The sequence below is a fragment of the Halyomorpha halys genome, unplaced genomic scaffold (genome assembly GCF_000696795.3).
Source record: "Halyomorpha halys isolate HHAL.00 unplaced genomic scaffold, Hhal_1.1 Scaffold868.1, whole genome shotgun sequence".
In the NCBI taxonomy this organism is placed as follows: Eukaryota; Metazoa; Arthropoda; class Insecta; order Hemiptera; family Pentatomidae; genus Halyomorpha; species Halyomorpha halys.
This window is the reverse complement of record NW_027108945.1, coordinates 704119-722749: the sequence shown is the minus strand read 5'-3', so window position 1 is coordinate 722749 and position 18631 is coordinate 704119. Positions and strand designations below refer to the sequence as shown.

At 30.1% G+C, this 18631-nt stretch overlaps 1 protein-coding gene across 1 annotated transcript in view; it reads left to right on the top strand.

The window, feature by feature from the left end:
* LOC106686751 (frequenin-2) overlaps positions 1-18631 on the top strand; it is a gene marked incomplete at its 5' end in the record, with an annotated part of 186989 nt that overhangs the window by 102425 nt on the left and 65933 nt on the right. Inside the window, 2 exon segments of the mRNA XM_014430237.2 lie at positions 2014-2092; positions 12063-12151. Of these exon segments, the coding sequence (XP_014285723.2) occupies positions 2014-2092; positions 12063-12151 (168 nt within the window).

Here is an 18631-nt window from a genome sequence, read left to right as displayed (position 1 = left end):
TGTGGTGACTTCATGGGCTAGGTATCTAGTTTTTTATTTTTTAAATTGATGTATAAGCCAAACTACTTTTTCTACCTAAATACAAAATATTATTACATTATCATAATTCATGAGGAACAAGAGAAAAAAAAAAGCTCTAACAAAAAAGAAAAAAACAGTAAATTACAGTGGTAAAGGAATAAGAGAGGAAAACAAAGAGATAATATCTGGTCCGGCGGGAATCTTTATCTTGAGAGTCACTACTGCCTTCGGTCCACGCTGTTAGAGCCCTAACATGAACAAGAGGAGGGAAGCTGATCTGAGGATATTAAATAAACGAAAATAAAGAGATAACTTCTCAGTCGGCAAACAAGTCATAAATGTGACATGAAATCTATCGGAGAGCAGTTAATCAATGAAAGGACTTAATGAAGAAAATGTTGAAGTGGATCTGTAGATATAATTTTTTATTCTTGTCAGTTCTTAATACCACTAAGCTGCTATAACAATATCCAGTGTTTTATTTATTTATTATAGATTTAATTTATCGAATATTTTTAAATTTATTTATTGATATTTACAACTGCATAAAAATATATATACAACAAGTGAATTTGATATTAGTTATACAATAACATGATCCAAACATGTGGAGAATCTATCCATTAATAGTACTTCAAATTTATTTTATTAAATTTAATATATTTTTATAATTAGAAATTTAAATTTTTCGTATTTTTTTGTATCTTTTAGATCGTTGATTCGATGCGGAGGTCGCGTACGAGTTGGTTTTGATCCAAAATCCCGCGATTTTTGGATTACCAAACATTTTTCAAGAAAAACACTACTTGCACAAGTATGTGATCTTCTGGTTCAATACCTCCTCCAAGATTACACTGATGCAAAACAACTCATTAGTGTTTTTTATTAGTCTATGAAATTCCGAATATACATAAATAAATGTTTTAAAATATATATTTGGAGATCTATCAGTGGGTAGATTCTCCACATGTTTGTATCATGTCACTGTGTCACCTACAGCAAATTTACTTGTTGTATATATGTCTATACAGTTGTAAATAACAATAAATTAATTATTTAAAATATATATATATATATATATATATATATTGGAATAATAAATATAGAATTTGAGTATACAGGATGTTCTACTAAACTTGTTCACCTCCTCTTCTTTACTCTTTATTATTTAGAATTTTGATTTGTCTTTCTCGGAACCGTGGTATGTGGTCTAACATTTTAGAGTAATTTTTTATTTAATTTTTTCAGATCATCTAACTCCGGAGTTTGGAGTAGAGTGGAGTATTATCTATTTTGATAGCATACTTTTTTGATTCGAAGCGTTAAATCATAAATTACCAGAAACCGCAAACATTCCTTCTTTTTTTTATGGATTTGAGCTATTTGAAACGGTTTGGAGAATCAGTTACAAAACATTTTAAATAGATTTTGTTCTTTACAATTGTTTAATTTTTCGTTCCATTTGCACATAAATCGTCAAAAACAATTAAAAAAATAATTATACCTTCAGTTAGAACAAAAAAGTGATATACGATAAAAAAAGTGTCAATGTTTTTCAATCCATAAAAAAACGAAATATTTCGTTGGAAATTCCAGAGTTAGTTGTTTTTTAGCAGAATAAAAAATTAACAATGCTCTCAGAAGAGAAAGCAAATGCCACTATCATAACCCGACGAAAATCAAATAAACATTGTGAAACTTGAATTTAGTGAAGAACTTTACAGTCAGCAACACATTACACATTTATAAACATATATATATATTTTCTGTTATGCCTTGTAGTGATTACTAGTTCTGTGTTGCTTAAACTCTAAAAAATTAAAGAATATTTGAATAAAAATGTATTTGATATTAATTCTGTGTTGTGTTATTTAAATTAATTTTCTAATTGAGTGAGTATTTGGTTGAGCTGGGCTGGTGGCCACGTCATGTTTTTCGCCCGAGTGGGTGTTGTTTTCGCCTAACTGAAATATGCTCCTGTTTGTTTTCCAGGATGGCTCCATCGAGTTCGAGGAGTTCATAAGGGCACTCTCTGTGACGTCACGGGGCAACTTGGACGAGAAACTTCACTGTGAGTTATCTTCCCTCTTACCGCTTTCTAGACCTAACTTGTCACTATCTCCCCCTTTCCAACGTGTCATTCCTGTTATTTTTTATTATTTATTTATCACTCCTTTTGTTCTCCTTGTTACATTCTATTCCTTCAGTTTATCTTTTGCATAAATATTTTTTTTTCTATGGAATGGCAATACATAATGAAAAACGAGGTGAAGAATTATAATATAATTAATGTGCATATCTTTAGATCCTATTGCCTCATTTAGTCTTAGCACTATAATATGACTATATTTTTAATTCATTATATTAATATTTATATAAATCTTCAATGTTCAATAAAGTTTTACCTATTAAATTTTATTGAATTACCTCCGATTTTGCATTTTATTTATAAAAATTATTTAAGTAAACATTCATGATTATTTGATTCAAATTTTGCTTTTCATATGGGCGCTAGGCTTTTGCATATTTTTTTTTTTTTTTTGTATATTTGTTTTGTTCTCTATTTATATGCTCTCTATTATGCTGTCTAGCACCTGAACCTTGATTCTCAAAAGTTTCAATATCAAATTTACTAAATGCATTATAACGTACAGTTGTAAATTTCCAGAATGATAAAAAAAATCCATAGAGGTCACAACAATGGAAAAACCTTCATCAATCATCCAAATTACCTATTTGTTGGAAAAATTGGACTCTCTATACCTTCAAAAATCCCCTGAGCTTTAAAAAGGATAATTCTATTATGTTTTGGATTTGAGTAGTCCGGTGGTATAGTAGTGAGATAGAGTTGCATCTTGTTACTGCCCGTGCCGAGGCACTCACCGTGAAATAAGAGTTCGCTCAGGGCTCCAGAAAGAGCTCTGCTACGTAACCTCTCCACTTTGCTATTCAATGTCTTTCCTGAAGAATATAACTTAATCTCATACATTTAAAGAATATTTATAATTTAATACATCGTCGATGTCACGCAAAAAGAGCGAATGCAACAATGTTCACTTAAATGCTACTTTGTACTTCACCTGGTGGCGAAAATTGTATTGGGATGAAAAAACTTTAATACATAAAAAAATTCATATTTTTAAGAATCTAAAACATTTTGTGTTTCATACAGTTAAACTAATTAATATAAATTATTATTTAATATAAATTATTTTCAACAAAAAATATCCAATAAAAATCCGAAAATACCTAATTGTTGAATTGGCCCTTCTACAAAATAATAAAATGAGGATTTATGAAGTACAATAACAGCATACAGCAATGTGATTTTTCCCAGAGCTCTTTTATCATTCTGGTTGTCTAAATTATTTTTAATTGTGTAGCTGTATGTTTACTATTTAATAATTAAAATACCTATTAATTTTTTATTATCATATTATTTGATTTTTTCTTTTATTTAAAAATATCATATTAGCAATATATTTAAATGGAAATATATTGCTGTATTTTTTACTTAATTATTCTTAATTATATCGTCAGCAATTAAAACTACTTATTTACAACATATCATTTTTTTTTATTTCTTTCTAAGATAGCACGTTATAAAAATTGTGTAAAAGTAAACGTAATATACAAACATAAGCATCGTAAGTAATTAAAACTAAATTTAAATATCAGCATAAATATTATAAATATCCAAAAACTAAACTTGAATATGGAATGCTTTATATCAGAAGGTCATCATTCACATTTATAAGAAAATTGAAATTATACTAGTTTTCAAGTCTACGGTTGCACCATCATAGTTTAAACTTAAATCCTGGTTAAAATCAACGATTATCCGTTGCGCCACAAAGGTTGCCCTTCAAATTCAGCGGTAAACTTTAACTGCCAATGATAGCCAGTTAAACTGAGATTTAGAGCATAAATATGTTTAAGTAAGTAACTATACAAGGAACTTTTCATAATTCCAATTGGATCTGATATCTATATGTGTATTGTAGTGTTCCGTTGACTTCCAATTTCACTAATGGATTTAATCTAGATAGACGATTTGACAGACGATGAAGACAAATTCGTTACTCTGGCGATATGAAATAATAATTATTTCGTTCATAACCAAATAATTGTTTACAGTGAACGAAAAAGGGATTTTTACTGCCAAAATGGCTGTTAAATCGATTTTAAATTTAATTAGACCCACAATTTCTAACATTAATGATAGGAATTGCAGAGTTTGGCAGTCATCTCAGTTTCAGGTTACCTTGGTAACCTGGTAACAAAAGTGTAGACAATATTGTTATAGTTACAACGGTAACAAGATGTATCTTATTATCGTATATAAATCATAGGACCATTCACCATTTAGTAAAAATGCTGTATGACAACCTTAATGTCATGCTATTATGTATGGCATCACATTTTTTTGTTTTTCCCACCGTATGTAAAAATGGACAGCAACCGTTCTAGTATAAGCCAAATCATATATGAAATAAAACTCGAAGAAGACATTAACAATAAACTAAATATATAATACAGTTTTAATTATTAATGCAGCTTATGATATACAATTTATAATATTGAAATAAGTAACCGAAAACTAAAATCTGTACCACTACAACCAATGGAGGGTCAGGGGTTCAGTACTTAGGAGTACTGTTACTAGAACAACGGTTGTGCAAGGAGAGGATTTGGTCAGAACCACGCTCGACCGCTAGATTTTTTACCCAATTAAGGTATTTATGAGGCTGTGTGGACCCCAGGAGGGGTCCAAAACCCACAGGAGTTGACTCAATACAGTGTAACAGAAAATAATTTTCTGCCTGCGCCTTCCCAACAAAAGAAATATAAAATATTTTTTTAACCAACAAAATTTAAAAATATAAATAATTAATAGTAAATTAATATTATTCACTAATTATAATCAAATTATGAAAATGAAAATTTTTAGTATTTTAAAAAATCTTAAATGAACAAATACGATTTATACCACTTTAGGCCAGTAAAAATAATTTTATATTTTTCTCATTTGAAAAAAAAACAATAACCTTTTATATCCTGGACATTCAACTTCCATACAAAATGTATTTTCTTCCTCATCCAATTGCAATTGGAACTCGTGAATGTCATGATATTCTTTAACTAGGACTATAATAGTAATAGTAAAATATTCTGTTTTGAACATTGTTAGATAGAATTTCTTTTGAGACGTATCGTTTTATATTTAAAAATAAAATGATAACCCAGGGCATTCAAGTTTTACAGTTTTCCTTATTTGTGTAGCCGGTTAAATAGCAAACTACCTTATTCAGAAATATATTTAATATAAAAGCACTTTGGATGGACCTTTCTCGACCATCTGTTCGTGTTTAGTATCCATGGGATTGGGAAAATAATGTAGCGGCGAGGTTCGCTGTGAGAGGCGTGCTAAACCTGTAAGTTAGAAATTATTTACCAACTTTTTCAGTAGGAATGGTGCAGATAACGAAGAGAGGCCAGAGTAAATGAGATACAGGAAGGGACGATGGAGGTTTTTCAGAAAAGGTCCAACTAATATTTCAGTCCCTTTCGCACGTAAAGGCGCTTTCTTCCACCAGCCTAAATGTTTACATTTACACGCCTCCAAACTCCACTCCACCCCACTTGTCTCACGTTTATTTTTTCGAAATAGACATTAAAACTTGCCATCTCCCGAAATTCAATTTGGAATCGGACTTGTTCCGGTAGGATTTGCACTGGAGAGAAATATCAAAAGAATTAGAGTTACGTCAATAATTTTTTTATTTCGAATTATTTATCTTCTATATTTTATAAACAATAATTTATTATAATTAATTGGCAAGAATCCGCTATGATTCTCTAATTAGATTTTTTATTGTTTTAAGGACTGTAGTTAAATCAATATTGATGAGCTCAATATGTTTTTTTGTCCCTTCAATTTCAGTAATGAAGCTTTCCATTTACCCTAAAATAAAGTTTATTATTCAGAATTTAAGATTATATGAACCTGGCAGGAGTGTCCTACTTTTTTGTCCGCTGGGTGGTGTCCCGTGAAGCTTGGACGCGATGGTGACGAAAATCTTTACGATTACTTTCAATGCAATTTGAAATTGAAATTGTAAATTGTAGCCCTTCCATCAGATGCTGAAGAATCCACATTTCGTAACTGATCTAAGATCTTCTTGCCTTGATTCACCTCTCCCGGGATAAGGCATTCAGAATACCTATAAATTCAAAAAATTATATAAATAAAATGACAAACAATTTTTGTATATTTATTTATGGAATACATATGAGGTAATTTATTGCCATCTGGAAAAATATCGAATTCAGGTGTTCGACGTAAATACATGTTTTTGAAGTTTTCATTGGCAATTAATAAACTGTGAGAATTGTTAATGGGTTAAAATAGTAAGTGGCTTCATCTGGTAGCCATGTTGTCATATAATTCAACACCTACAAATGTCCTTTTTACTTTCACTGATCTCTGTATGAAATATAAAGTAAGAGGAAGATATTGCGATCGTACAGAACTTTGAATTTCAGGTTTAGACGGAAATAAAAGGTCCTCTGATTCCAAAAAATATATTCTCGCAAAATATTCTGTTTTTCTGCGAATAGCATAGCTCAAAAAAATAATGGTCGTACTTTGAATTTGACAGGAACTTTTTTGATGAAATATACTTTTTTTTATTATTATTATCTCGAAAAGGACTCTTAAACTCGCCATGTCAATGTAGAACCAATTGATTAGATCAGCTTGGTCAGATCCTTATTTAAATAAATAGTCAGGCCTTAAATAACGAACTTTAAAAAAATTATTATTATTTAAAAAATAATTGAATTATAATTATTAAATAATAAGTTTTATTTATTTTAAAAAATAAACAATTCTTATTGTCAGCAATAACAAACAATAGAAAAAAGAAATATCCGATTCTAACGAAGAAAGCCAAGACTTTCCCGATTGCATTACGGATGCATCAGCAACTATTGTAGGCAGGAACAAAATTTTTATTCGTTATTTGCATCTATAGAAATTCTAAAACACGAAATTCCGTAACTCAACAATAAAATTATTTTGTGCATAATTTTTGCCTTCCCTTTTTTTTTTTTTTTGGAATCATATCACCAATTTAAACAAATTTGGAGGACGTAGATAGATTTTTATTTATACACGTGTCACATTTTGCAAGTGCTGTTTTTTTCCCTTCACATATGGTATAAATGTAAATTTTGATGCTGATTGTATTATTATAATATATATATATAAAATTAATGAATCCACAAAATTCTGTGTTCAGTATGATGCATGCATGCTATCTTGGTTGTCATAGATCGCCATTTTTAGACCTTATAAACAGAATAGACGGTACTAGTTTTATCATGAAAGGCTTTCCGGTAGGAAAAAGGGAAAAAAATATATATAAAGATAATAGAGGTACGGACAGGAGAACGCTACTTATGTGTAAAGAGATAAGAGACTCCTGAATTTGGTTTAAATGAAGGAGGATCGTTTATGTGGCAAAGATACTGAACAGAGGCCTGTAACGACAACAAATAAAGATCCAACTTGAATTTTACTATTTAAATTTAAAAGTCAACTCTATTATTTTTAATAACAAAGCATATTGATTTTTCATAGAAAAACACAGGTCATATTTTTTTTTTTCTAATTTTAATATAAGGATTATATTTTAAATTTTAACTTTTAGAATAAACATATAAATTCTATACATTGAATAATAACCAAAATCTTAATTTGTTACAATATGATCTGCTTTTGTAGAAGCCAGAGCCGAACAATACGAATTTTGAGTCTGTGTTCTAGAATCCATACAGCTTGTATGAATTGTATATGAATTATTTAATTAGAATTAATTCCTGTACCTGGAATAGTTTACCGATATTGTTCTCTGAACATCTACTTTTAAATTTATTTTACTTATTATTTAATTAAATTTATTTACTTTGTCACAAATAAAATCATACATAAAGACCTTAATGTTCCCTATGTAACCGATCTAGCCCGAACCAGATATCACTCCTTCCATTATTAACTCCCAAACCACTCAAACCCACTAGTTTCTAATCTTGCTTCCTCTTCTATTCCTGACAATCATCTGATGCGCCTGAAAAGAAGATGGCCACGAAATCAGCTAATGTAAAACTTCATTAGAGTTCTGCCAATGGGTAGTTTCTCTACACGCCTGTAACACTCCAATTTAATCGAGATCAGATTTACTAAATGTATTATAATATACAGTTGTATATAGCAATAAATAAATATTTTTAAACAAATTATTTTAATTATCAGCATTTTTAAGAGAACCATTGAGATTAAACATCACCTCGAGAGCTGAAATAAAAACAAATTATTTACTTTTTTCCCCGATTCAGTCCGCTTGACTGGTATATTGTTGTTGTTGTTGTCTGGGGCTTAAGGGCGTAAAACCCTGAGGTCATCAACGCCCATGTTTCGTGCTTTATATTTTATTTCTATAATTCTATTTCACTTTAAATAATTTCGAAAAAAAAATTTAAATAATTACTTCTGTTGGTATTTTTTTATTATGTATAACAGATTTTCTGGTTTAAATCTTATTCAAAAGGTCATTCCTTTTTAAGAAAACTAATACCAGTTCCACGTTCTTCTGGTCATCATTCAGAGCATCCGATACACTCGGTCCTACTCCCAATCTACTCAAGTTCGCAGAATAAAAATGGCATTTTTCAAATATGTGACTGATCGTAAGTATACTGTTGCAGTATTGACATTTTGGAGGTGGCTGCTTACTGATCAGATATCTATGAGTTAAACTCGTGACTGGTATATTAATACTAATACTAGTTCTGTTAATGTTTCAAAAAATAATTTTAAAAATTTGAATTTTTTGTTTCTTGTTTTTTTTATAATTACATTAAATAATTATGGAAGTTATCTTTCTTTTGTTTTTAGCCTTTATGAAGGTCTGAAATTCTGGGCGAAACGTTGGCACTAGTAAATAAGATTTTACTTACTTGTTTTCTTCACTGGCCGCACCCTAATCATCTTCTCATAATTTTGAATTTTGTTAACTTTTATAGGAAAATGGTTTTATGCAGAGCAGTAAAAAATAATGGTTTTACAGACCTCTTTACGATCTTAAATCTATATGATAGATAAGAGACATTATGTATTATATACAGAAAAAAGTGCCAATGATTCCCTTACTATCCGAAAAAAAAGCGTTCCAGTTTCTACAAAAACAAACAGTAAAGTAAATCATTTTTTCTTTATTATTATTATATATTGTATACTATATTGTTATTATCACGGTCTGTATTTCTCGCTATTATGGGTTGAATATCTGAGGTGCCGGAACTAGAAGTCCTATCACCTTCATACTTTTATTTATTTTTCCTTTAATTCAAATATTTATCAATTTTCGCCCTGTACGTGCTGTTTAAGAGAACTGACTGCTGTGCCTCTCGTAGCACATCTATAGGCACCTCCAAACCATTCATGCCTGCCACTGTTGATTTTGGTTTGAGACCATTCGTGGATATTGTGAATGGAGTAGTGGTAACACCTTTCGATTGATATAGTTCTTTCAATTCTATCGCCAATTCCTGGTATTTCCACAGTTTTCTTCCACAGTTGAGCTTATGTTATTATCGTTTGGGATTCCGACATCAATAAGTTCCGCTTTCTTTTTTCTTAGATCAATAAGGAGGATATCTGGTTTATTATGACGACGGTACAGTCCGTAATTATTGATTCATCCCAATTGAGCTTGAGAGGACATTTTTGGAGGAGTCTATTTGGTTGGTACTTGTAATATGGGATCTTATCATCGATTAAGTTGTGCTTCATCGCCAGGGCCTGATTTATTATTATTATTATTACTGTTTAAATAAAATAAATGTTATCCATTTTTTTTTTATTTATTTGTTGATATTTACAACTGTATAAAAAAATACAACCAGTAAATTTGATCATAATGACATATGATATGATACAGGATGTAGAGAAACTACCCAGTAGTAGAACTCTAAAACAGTTTACAATATAAGGTCACGAGGCCATCTTCTTTTCAGGCGCCTTGGATGATTGCCAGGAATGGAAGAGGATCAAGGTTAGAAACGAGTGGGTTTGGGTGGTTACGGAGTTTATTATGGAAGGACTAATATCGGGTTCGGGCTAGATCGGTTACATAAGGAACATTTAGGTCTTTATGGATGGTTTTATTAGTAACAAAATAAGGAGCATTGAGGATTTTACGAAGGATTTTGGATTGTAAAGATTGGATACGAGAGGAATTCGAAGGTTTAGTGGAGCCCCAAAGCTCAACTCCGTATATCCAGATGGGCCTTATTATTGTCATGTAGATCAGTCTTTTGTAATGAGTTGGAAGTTTAGACCGTTTGTCTAGTAAGTGCTGTAGTAGTTGGAATCTGCGTGCAGTTTCCTGTTATCCAATTTAAGTGGATGGCCCCAAAACAATCTATATTTCTTTATAAATCCAACGTTTCGGCCAATTTGGCCATTCTCAAGGACAATCTATCACAAACCAGATTATGCTAATGAATTTTAAGAATTTTAAACAAACAACATTATTAATAAATTAGCATACCTTAAACACAACTTAAAGAACTTTAAGCAGGTCAATAATTTCAAACCAAAATTACCTTCTGAGACATTAAAACATTAGGGAGTCATTAATTTATTAATTAATAACCCTTAGCTTATATCTAATTACCTATTTTGTCAATTCTGCACACTAACATTAAAAATTTTTGTCATAGTCAATTTCCACTCTTATACTACATTAAGACAATATTTGTAACCTTCCCCACACTCAAGTCAAGCATATAATTTATTTATTTCAACTTTATTTTGGATAAATTTCCCATTTCTTTTTATATTACAATCCAAATGAAGGTTAAATATAATTATCAACATTTTATCCCGTATATATCTGTATATACTTGACCGTAAAAATCGATATATAAGAAGATGGTCAGGGTTGCGGTCAAAAGGGACACAAAAATAGTTTACAACTATTTTTGTTTCCCTTTTGACCGCAACCCTGAACATCTTTTTATATATTTTATTCCATATTTTTAATAAATTAATTTTGCTTGAAATCTCTTCATAATTTGGTTCAGATTTCGTGTGTCTGTTTTAAAATTCACTTTATAATTAATAATTATAAACAAAAGTGAAAAGATTATACATAAGTTATTATTACTATTTATTATTTACTTTAAATAATCAAAATTTTCCATCTAGAACTCAGACTAGAAATTCGTGTTGACCAATGTGATTTAAGGTGTTAGGCGAAACACAAGAATCGAAGAATGATTTAGATCTAGTTTTATTAAATTTTATTGACCCTTAATATTTCATTATAAATAAAGTTTGGACATTTATATTTGTTTTCGATCTAATTAAATTAGCGAAGATTGTGAAAATTTTACTAACTATTAGGATAATTCATGGTGGCCTTATACCTCCATATCATAGAGAACGTTTACCCACCCGTGACGTCAGTCTAGTTTAGGAGATTACCGGATCAGATCTCGCTCCAAGGTCCTCTTTGTCTACTCAGATATGCGGGCTCTAGCTATTATTACCGAGTATTGAGTAGCCATATATAAGGACAATTAATTAATTATCTTTGTATCATGGTTTACGTTAATTAAGTTCCTAATACCTTTATAATTTCATGGTTAGAGACCGGATTTTTGTTTTGGCCCTTACACTTGGTATTCTTGATCCCTGGAAGCCAATAAACAAACACAAAACACAAATTGACAAATTTTTTACAACCTAATACTTCTGTGTATATTACTACATATTTCGAATATTGTTAAGGCAAATTAAATACAGGTACATTTGATAAAACGTAGCAGAGAACTTTAAAAAACATATAACTAATAAATAAGATATAAAATAAAAATTTAAATCAATCTTGGTTAATTTAAGAAAAATTAAAGGGGATCCAGCTTTTTAACTAAATTAACTTGATAAAAAACATATTTTGTTCTTGTTTCAGGGGCGTTCAGGTTGTACGACGTCGACAATGACGGATTCATCACACGAGATGAAATGTACAACATAGTGGATGCAATTTACCAGATGGTGGTATGTACAAAATATTAATTTTTTTTTATAACAATACATATTTATTATATAGGCATTTATATGTGTGTGTTTTAAGGACATAATCTTCCCATCTTTTAAAGTCTATTCTTTAAGTAGCCGAATGTTTACTTTTTTGCTCTCAATCAATCGACGTGGAAACCTGGGTGCTGGCCTTTTCAAGCATCTTTTTTCTCTTTGCCAGTTCAGTAAGTGAAATGTAGCTCTCCTCCAATCCTAGACACCGAGAAGGGTCATCGAATCATCCTCTCGGGAAACCTCGGAAGTCCTCTTGGTCTGTTGTCATACATTTCTTCCTCCAAAAGGTTTATTTGGATTTGATGGAGCCCCATCGTAAAAACATTACCTGTCCAGGTAGGCTAGTGAGATTGTTGGTTCTTAAATCAGGCTCATGTTTGTGTATCTTTTTTCATTGAAACATTTTTCACTTGCCCGTTTATGCAACTCAGAATTTATTTCTTAAAACCTAGGATATGCCTTTCTTTTGACTTTGGGAAGGCCTATGTTTCTGCTCCGCACATAAATAATAGTTATATGAATGTGTTACATAACCTTGTTTTGGCTCTCGAAATTCGCAGACAATATTCGTTTCCTTATATTAGTCAACATATCTTTACATTTATCAATCTGTGGCTCCAGATACACAAAATGAACAACTCGTTCGAATGAGTAAGCTCAATTCGCCTTGATATCCATGAGTGTGACAATGGTAAATTTATGTCATCTAAGCTTTCTGTACCAAATTAGGTCAGAAAGATCCCATACTTCTTCACCCGGAAACCTAGAACCGTTCAGTTGTGGACCGTCCGATTCAGGGGTTGAACAGTTTTTTGTCACTGTACACAGTTTTATAAAATTTCCGTGCTGATGCCTCATTGGTACTGCTTAGTCTTTCTGCTGATAACACAAGGTTTTTATTTTCTCTAAATCTTTTTTCCAATTGATGAATTCTCTATTCTTCTTTCCACCACTGCCTTTTTAAGTCAAAACAGGCACGTGTAGGTTTCTTTCGAAGTACAGAATTGTAGAATCTTTTTTTTCCCTTCTTGTTTTTTTATGCCTGTTAAGTTTCAAACAAACGTAAAAAACAAGTTAAAATCCTCGATCTGTGTTTAAATTATAACAACAGAGAAGGGTTTTTTAAATACTTAAATATTAGAGTAATATGCCGTAACAACCTTCTATTTCATCGGTTTTGGTAAGTAGGAGTATACTCTATTTCAATAGGTATATACTCTCAACTCCCTTTCATGTTTGAATGCTTAGAAATGCGAAACTATCGCTTATATTACATTTGATGTAGAATGTTATATGGGTGATGAAGCCCCCTTTGATAGTTTAATGATAAGACCCAGGACGGATCTAATTGATGAATAGCTGTTTGAATCAGGAGCGAATACCGGCTGATAACAGAGTGATTTTGATTCGGACCAAAATCGGAGCAATTAGAACTCTGCTTAATTTAACAGGGTTCCTTTAATTTCTCCTCCAGGCTCTTTCATCAACAAACGTTTTCGATTAAACAAACAGTTCAATTATAAAGATGATTGGTTAGTAATTAAATGTTCAACCCTCATTGGCTCCACAATAGCGTCATGTTAAGTTAACATTCAATGAAAGACCCAACTGGTTACAAATTTGCCGTATTTGCAAATAAATGTGGCTAACTTTAAAAAAAAAAATGATTTTTTGATAGTTATCATAATGTAACTTGGTAAATGACCAACAATATGCTATGTTAATTAACTTACACCTACTTATAGTTATAGGAAATTACAAATTCGGGATTTATTACTTACGATTTCATGAACAACACGAATACGTCTACAGACTGATTCATGAATTCACAACGGTTGACCTACAAAATAAAGCGAAGAGGCCACTAAAAATTTTGGTGGACAAGAGATCTGCTTCAAGGACGAAGCTAGATTACTTTTTCCCCATCACTGTGTATCATTATTTCTTAACTGTCCTCGCAATTAGCTGTTTATTAATTTTTGGAATTTATTAATTATAAATTATGAGTTTATTAATTATAAATAAATATCTGAAAGTAAAAAATAAATATCATTGGTATCAATATATTTTTTTTTTATCATTTCATTCTAAATTTTGATTCATCACTGCCGGAGATTGTTGATTGGAAGAATAATAAATACACGCAGGAAATGAAAAAAAATATGCCTTCAGAATTAAACATTTTCGCACGTATTTTATGTTTAAGATGTGAAGAAACAAATGTGATTCCATGTTCGTATGTTGTCAAATTTTTGTTCGGGCATAATCTATTGAACCATTCATCTGACGTTGATCGTGCGGATTCTTATTTACTTAGTTCATTATTGATTTTAATCAGATTTCGACAACCACTATCATTTAATTTGTTTTATATAAAAATATTTATTGTAATGTACATTATGCCATACTCGAGAGCAATATGTATTAGAGATAATATAAATAATTCACATAATGATAATAAATACATTAAAATAATTAAGTATAAAATAAAATCGATAAAAAATGAATGTATGTGGATAAAATGATATGTAAACATCATAAATAAATATATGCTGCTATGTTAAATAATAAAAAATATTTGTCAACGTGAATTTCGATCATATTTCAAAAACAATTCATCCGATTTATCCCAAATCAAAACAGAAGTTGAGGCTTAGTTTTATCATTAGTTTACTTTTTCATGCCTAAAATTATTTTTTATTATTATTTTTATTTATTTTTTTATGAATACCATATAATTTATTCTGTAACAACAAATCAGATTTATTGAGAGAAATAATATAATTTATTCCTAAACCTCAAAATTATTGATAAAATAATATCAAATTAAATATTGGTAACTACTTGCCTACCTATCCACTAGGAATAATGAGGAAGCTATAATGGTTTATGCAGGTTTTTCAAACAATTATTTTTTAAATTTAATATTCTTTTCACAAAAATAGTTCAGAGCAGCAATTTCATTTTTTTTTTTTAGTTTTAACTTTTATGTGACTTGGAAGACATTTTTTTAATGTATATTATTTCCAGTCATAGTTTTCTTTGACTTAGCTTCAACATAACTTTATTTCACAAAAGTTTGTTCACTTTCTTCACAAAATAATAAAATCAACTAATGAGCTATAGTAAAAGTTAAAGGTATGAATGGGCGCCAGGAATATAGCAATCACATTTAGATTTTTACCTACTAATAAAAATTATTTTGATTATTTATTGAATTAATTTATGTTCATATTTTCATTGTTGAGTATACTTCACGTCAATTAAATTATCATTAATTCATATTAATGTATAGTTCAACGTGCATACAATGCTCAATATTATTCAACGAGAATGTTTTAACTGAAGATAAAATAGTATTTTTTTAACAGCCATATGTAGGCAAGAGCACGTTGCTTATCCTCCTTATCTTGGAGGGGAATATTGTTCCATGGACTTCTGGAAGGGAATAAATGGTAGGTCGAGGACAAAACAGCTGATACAGAAGAAGATGGTGCCGAACAGAGGGCAAAAAGCTTAATGACAGTACAAGGGCTCGCTCCACCGCCCTCAGACCCTTTCCTAATTTCACCAACATGGGTTATAACTCTCTCTTATCTTCTTTTATTGCCGAATTATTTTCTGATAGATCTCTTCGACCTCATCTTTTATATCTAATATTATTATAGTAAATATGTAAAAATAAAACTTTATTAGGTTTACTTGGTTTATTAATTAATTCAGTTTAATACTAATTGTACTACCATAGCGAACAAATGATGTTGAATATTTATGTAACAATGAAAAATAAGGATGGATGATAGTTATGCTGCAAATATATTCATTGCGCATGGAATCCAATTTCTTAAGGATTCTCCTAATGCTATACATACTGCCAATTATGTATTTCTGCTTAATTTAGGTGATCGTATAATTGAAAGATTGAAATTTTATTTGTGATTAAGAATCTGATTATTAAATAATAAATATATGTATAATTGTTGAAATAATTAATTATGTACCTAAGATTCGTAGGGTTTGCTGTACTAAAATAAAACTAACGAAATTGTATAACAAGGAAGCTTAATATTACTAAAGAAGATGTAAAGGAATAATTTACTATTTTAAAATAAATAAAGATAATGTCCGTTGGTCAATGATGTCAAAACATTGGCATATATTGAATTTCCCAGATCAATTGTTAGACCTAAGTAGACAGTCGCGGAACACTGTGTGCGAAATAAGAGCTGATGGTTGCTAAGGGGCCTGCCTAACCCCGAGTGACAGTAAGACATATGACGCGTACCTAGGCATGTTCAACCAATCAATTTTGACTCTCAAGAACTGTACTGAGCATGCACAGTACCAGTTTTGGAAGCGAAAACCCTTTACTGCTCATACTCTGTACAGTTCTTGACTGTCAAAACTGGTTGCTGGAACAGATTTCCTATTTACAATATTATTTTTCATTTTATTCGTTAAAAAAATTACATGTAATATGGTCCGACCAGATGATAAAATCTATCGGTCGGGGCCAAATTAATACATAAAAATGATAGACATAAGTGAAATGTAATTATTGCAATTATGATTATTAGGGAGTTGTGGAGCCTATACAATTTTTAAGCTATATAAATTAAAAGTAATAACAATAAAAATAACTCAAAGGATTTAGAAGTGAATAATAAAGCAGTAAATTTACAATTAGTGAAATAATATAATAATGATACAAGATGATACGGAATATGCTAAAAATAAGAATCCAATAATATCTAAATAAATAATATCTATTACTAAACGCAAACACATGGCTAATTCTAATCGTAATATAATGAATAATTGTGTGGTGTAAAGAATAAATAAATTAAATTTTTTTATATGTTTCAGAATAAACTTATTTAAAACTTATGTTTATTTCAAAAACCGCCATGTAACCTATCCATTAAAATTGTCAAATAATGTAACGGATACGTATGTAAGGTAAAATAGTATAATGTTGGGATGTTTGGTGGTTGTTGGTGTTGAGCTACAAATTGTCATAAACTATAAAGGGGGTTGGTTTAAAAATGAAACCAAGTTTTATTTTAATTTATCTTCCTAACGTTTTTGAGCTAGAAAGAATGATGGCAGAAATCCACAATTTTACCACGACCAATAGATGTCAAAATTATTGGCAAGAACTTCAAGAAAAAAATAGAAAATTGAATGGGCTCGAGAGGCATTTATGTTTTAATTTTACAATACTGGTAATATAACAATATGTTAATATTTTGGTAAAATTTAGTGTTAATAAATATAAAATTTATTTAAAGTCTAGCAAAAAAAAAAAACAGGACAAAAAATCTTTTATATTTTAGGATAAAATATAAAAATAAAATATGCACACACACAATTTTTTACTAGTTGTTTAAAATATTTAATTTTATTTAATTAGATAGGTATCATTTCTTACATATTGTTTTCGATCACAGTTTTCTTCACCCTAACTTGTTCTATATTTTATATTTAATCATGCTATTAAAAAAAAAAAACTAATACAATCATCCAATGGGCTAAACAACACCCAGTTTGCAAAATAGCAACCACATTTATTAATATATTTCTTATCTCTTTATTGTGTATGATCAGTTTTCAATCATCACTTTTGAATTGTCATAAACTCAAAATCTCGAGAGATTGTATTTGTGCAAAACGTCTAAAAATGAAAATCAAGTACCAACAACGGCAAACGATTCTTAATGTTACATTTTTTTTTTTGTCATGGTGTAAAACTCTTATGAGATTTTAATCTTGCTCAACACAATCCTGTTTACAACCCGCTGAGAAATCTACTTGAAAAGCCTTTTTTTCTCAAATCTTATCATTATTACTTCGCATGAATTAACATATTATAGTATATCGTTAGAGCACTAAATGTTTTTAATATATATAGTATTTTTTTCATCCATTAATTATTTAAAACTTTTCTTTTTTTCAGAACCCCCATTACATAAAATATAAGATAACACTTTTAAATAAATAAAAATAACACTTTTAAGCTAAGCATCATATAATTTGTCTTTCATGCAAATAATAACTAAGCGAGATGGGAACCAACATCAATATTTAAACAATATCAACTTTTCCAAAGTTATTATTCAGAATATTATTATTACCTTCTAAAAAAGCTCCTGGCCACGATCTTATCACAGCACACATTCTGAAACAGCTCCCTCGTAATGTCATTCTATTTCTTACCTATATCTATAATACTACACTCCGATCCACCTATTTCCCTGACCCTTGGAAAATGTCTATAATAAAAATGTTTCCCAAACCCTCCAAGCCACTTGAATATCCATGTTCCTACCGTCCTATTTTGCTCATGCCCATTATGGGAAAAATCCTAGAAAAACTCTTATTAAAACGCCTCTATCCAATCCTTGACTCATATCATGTTATTCCTGATCACCAGTTGGGATTTAG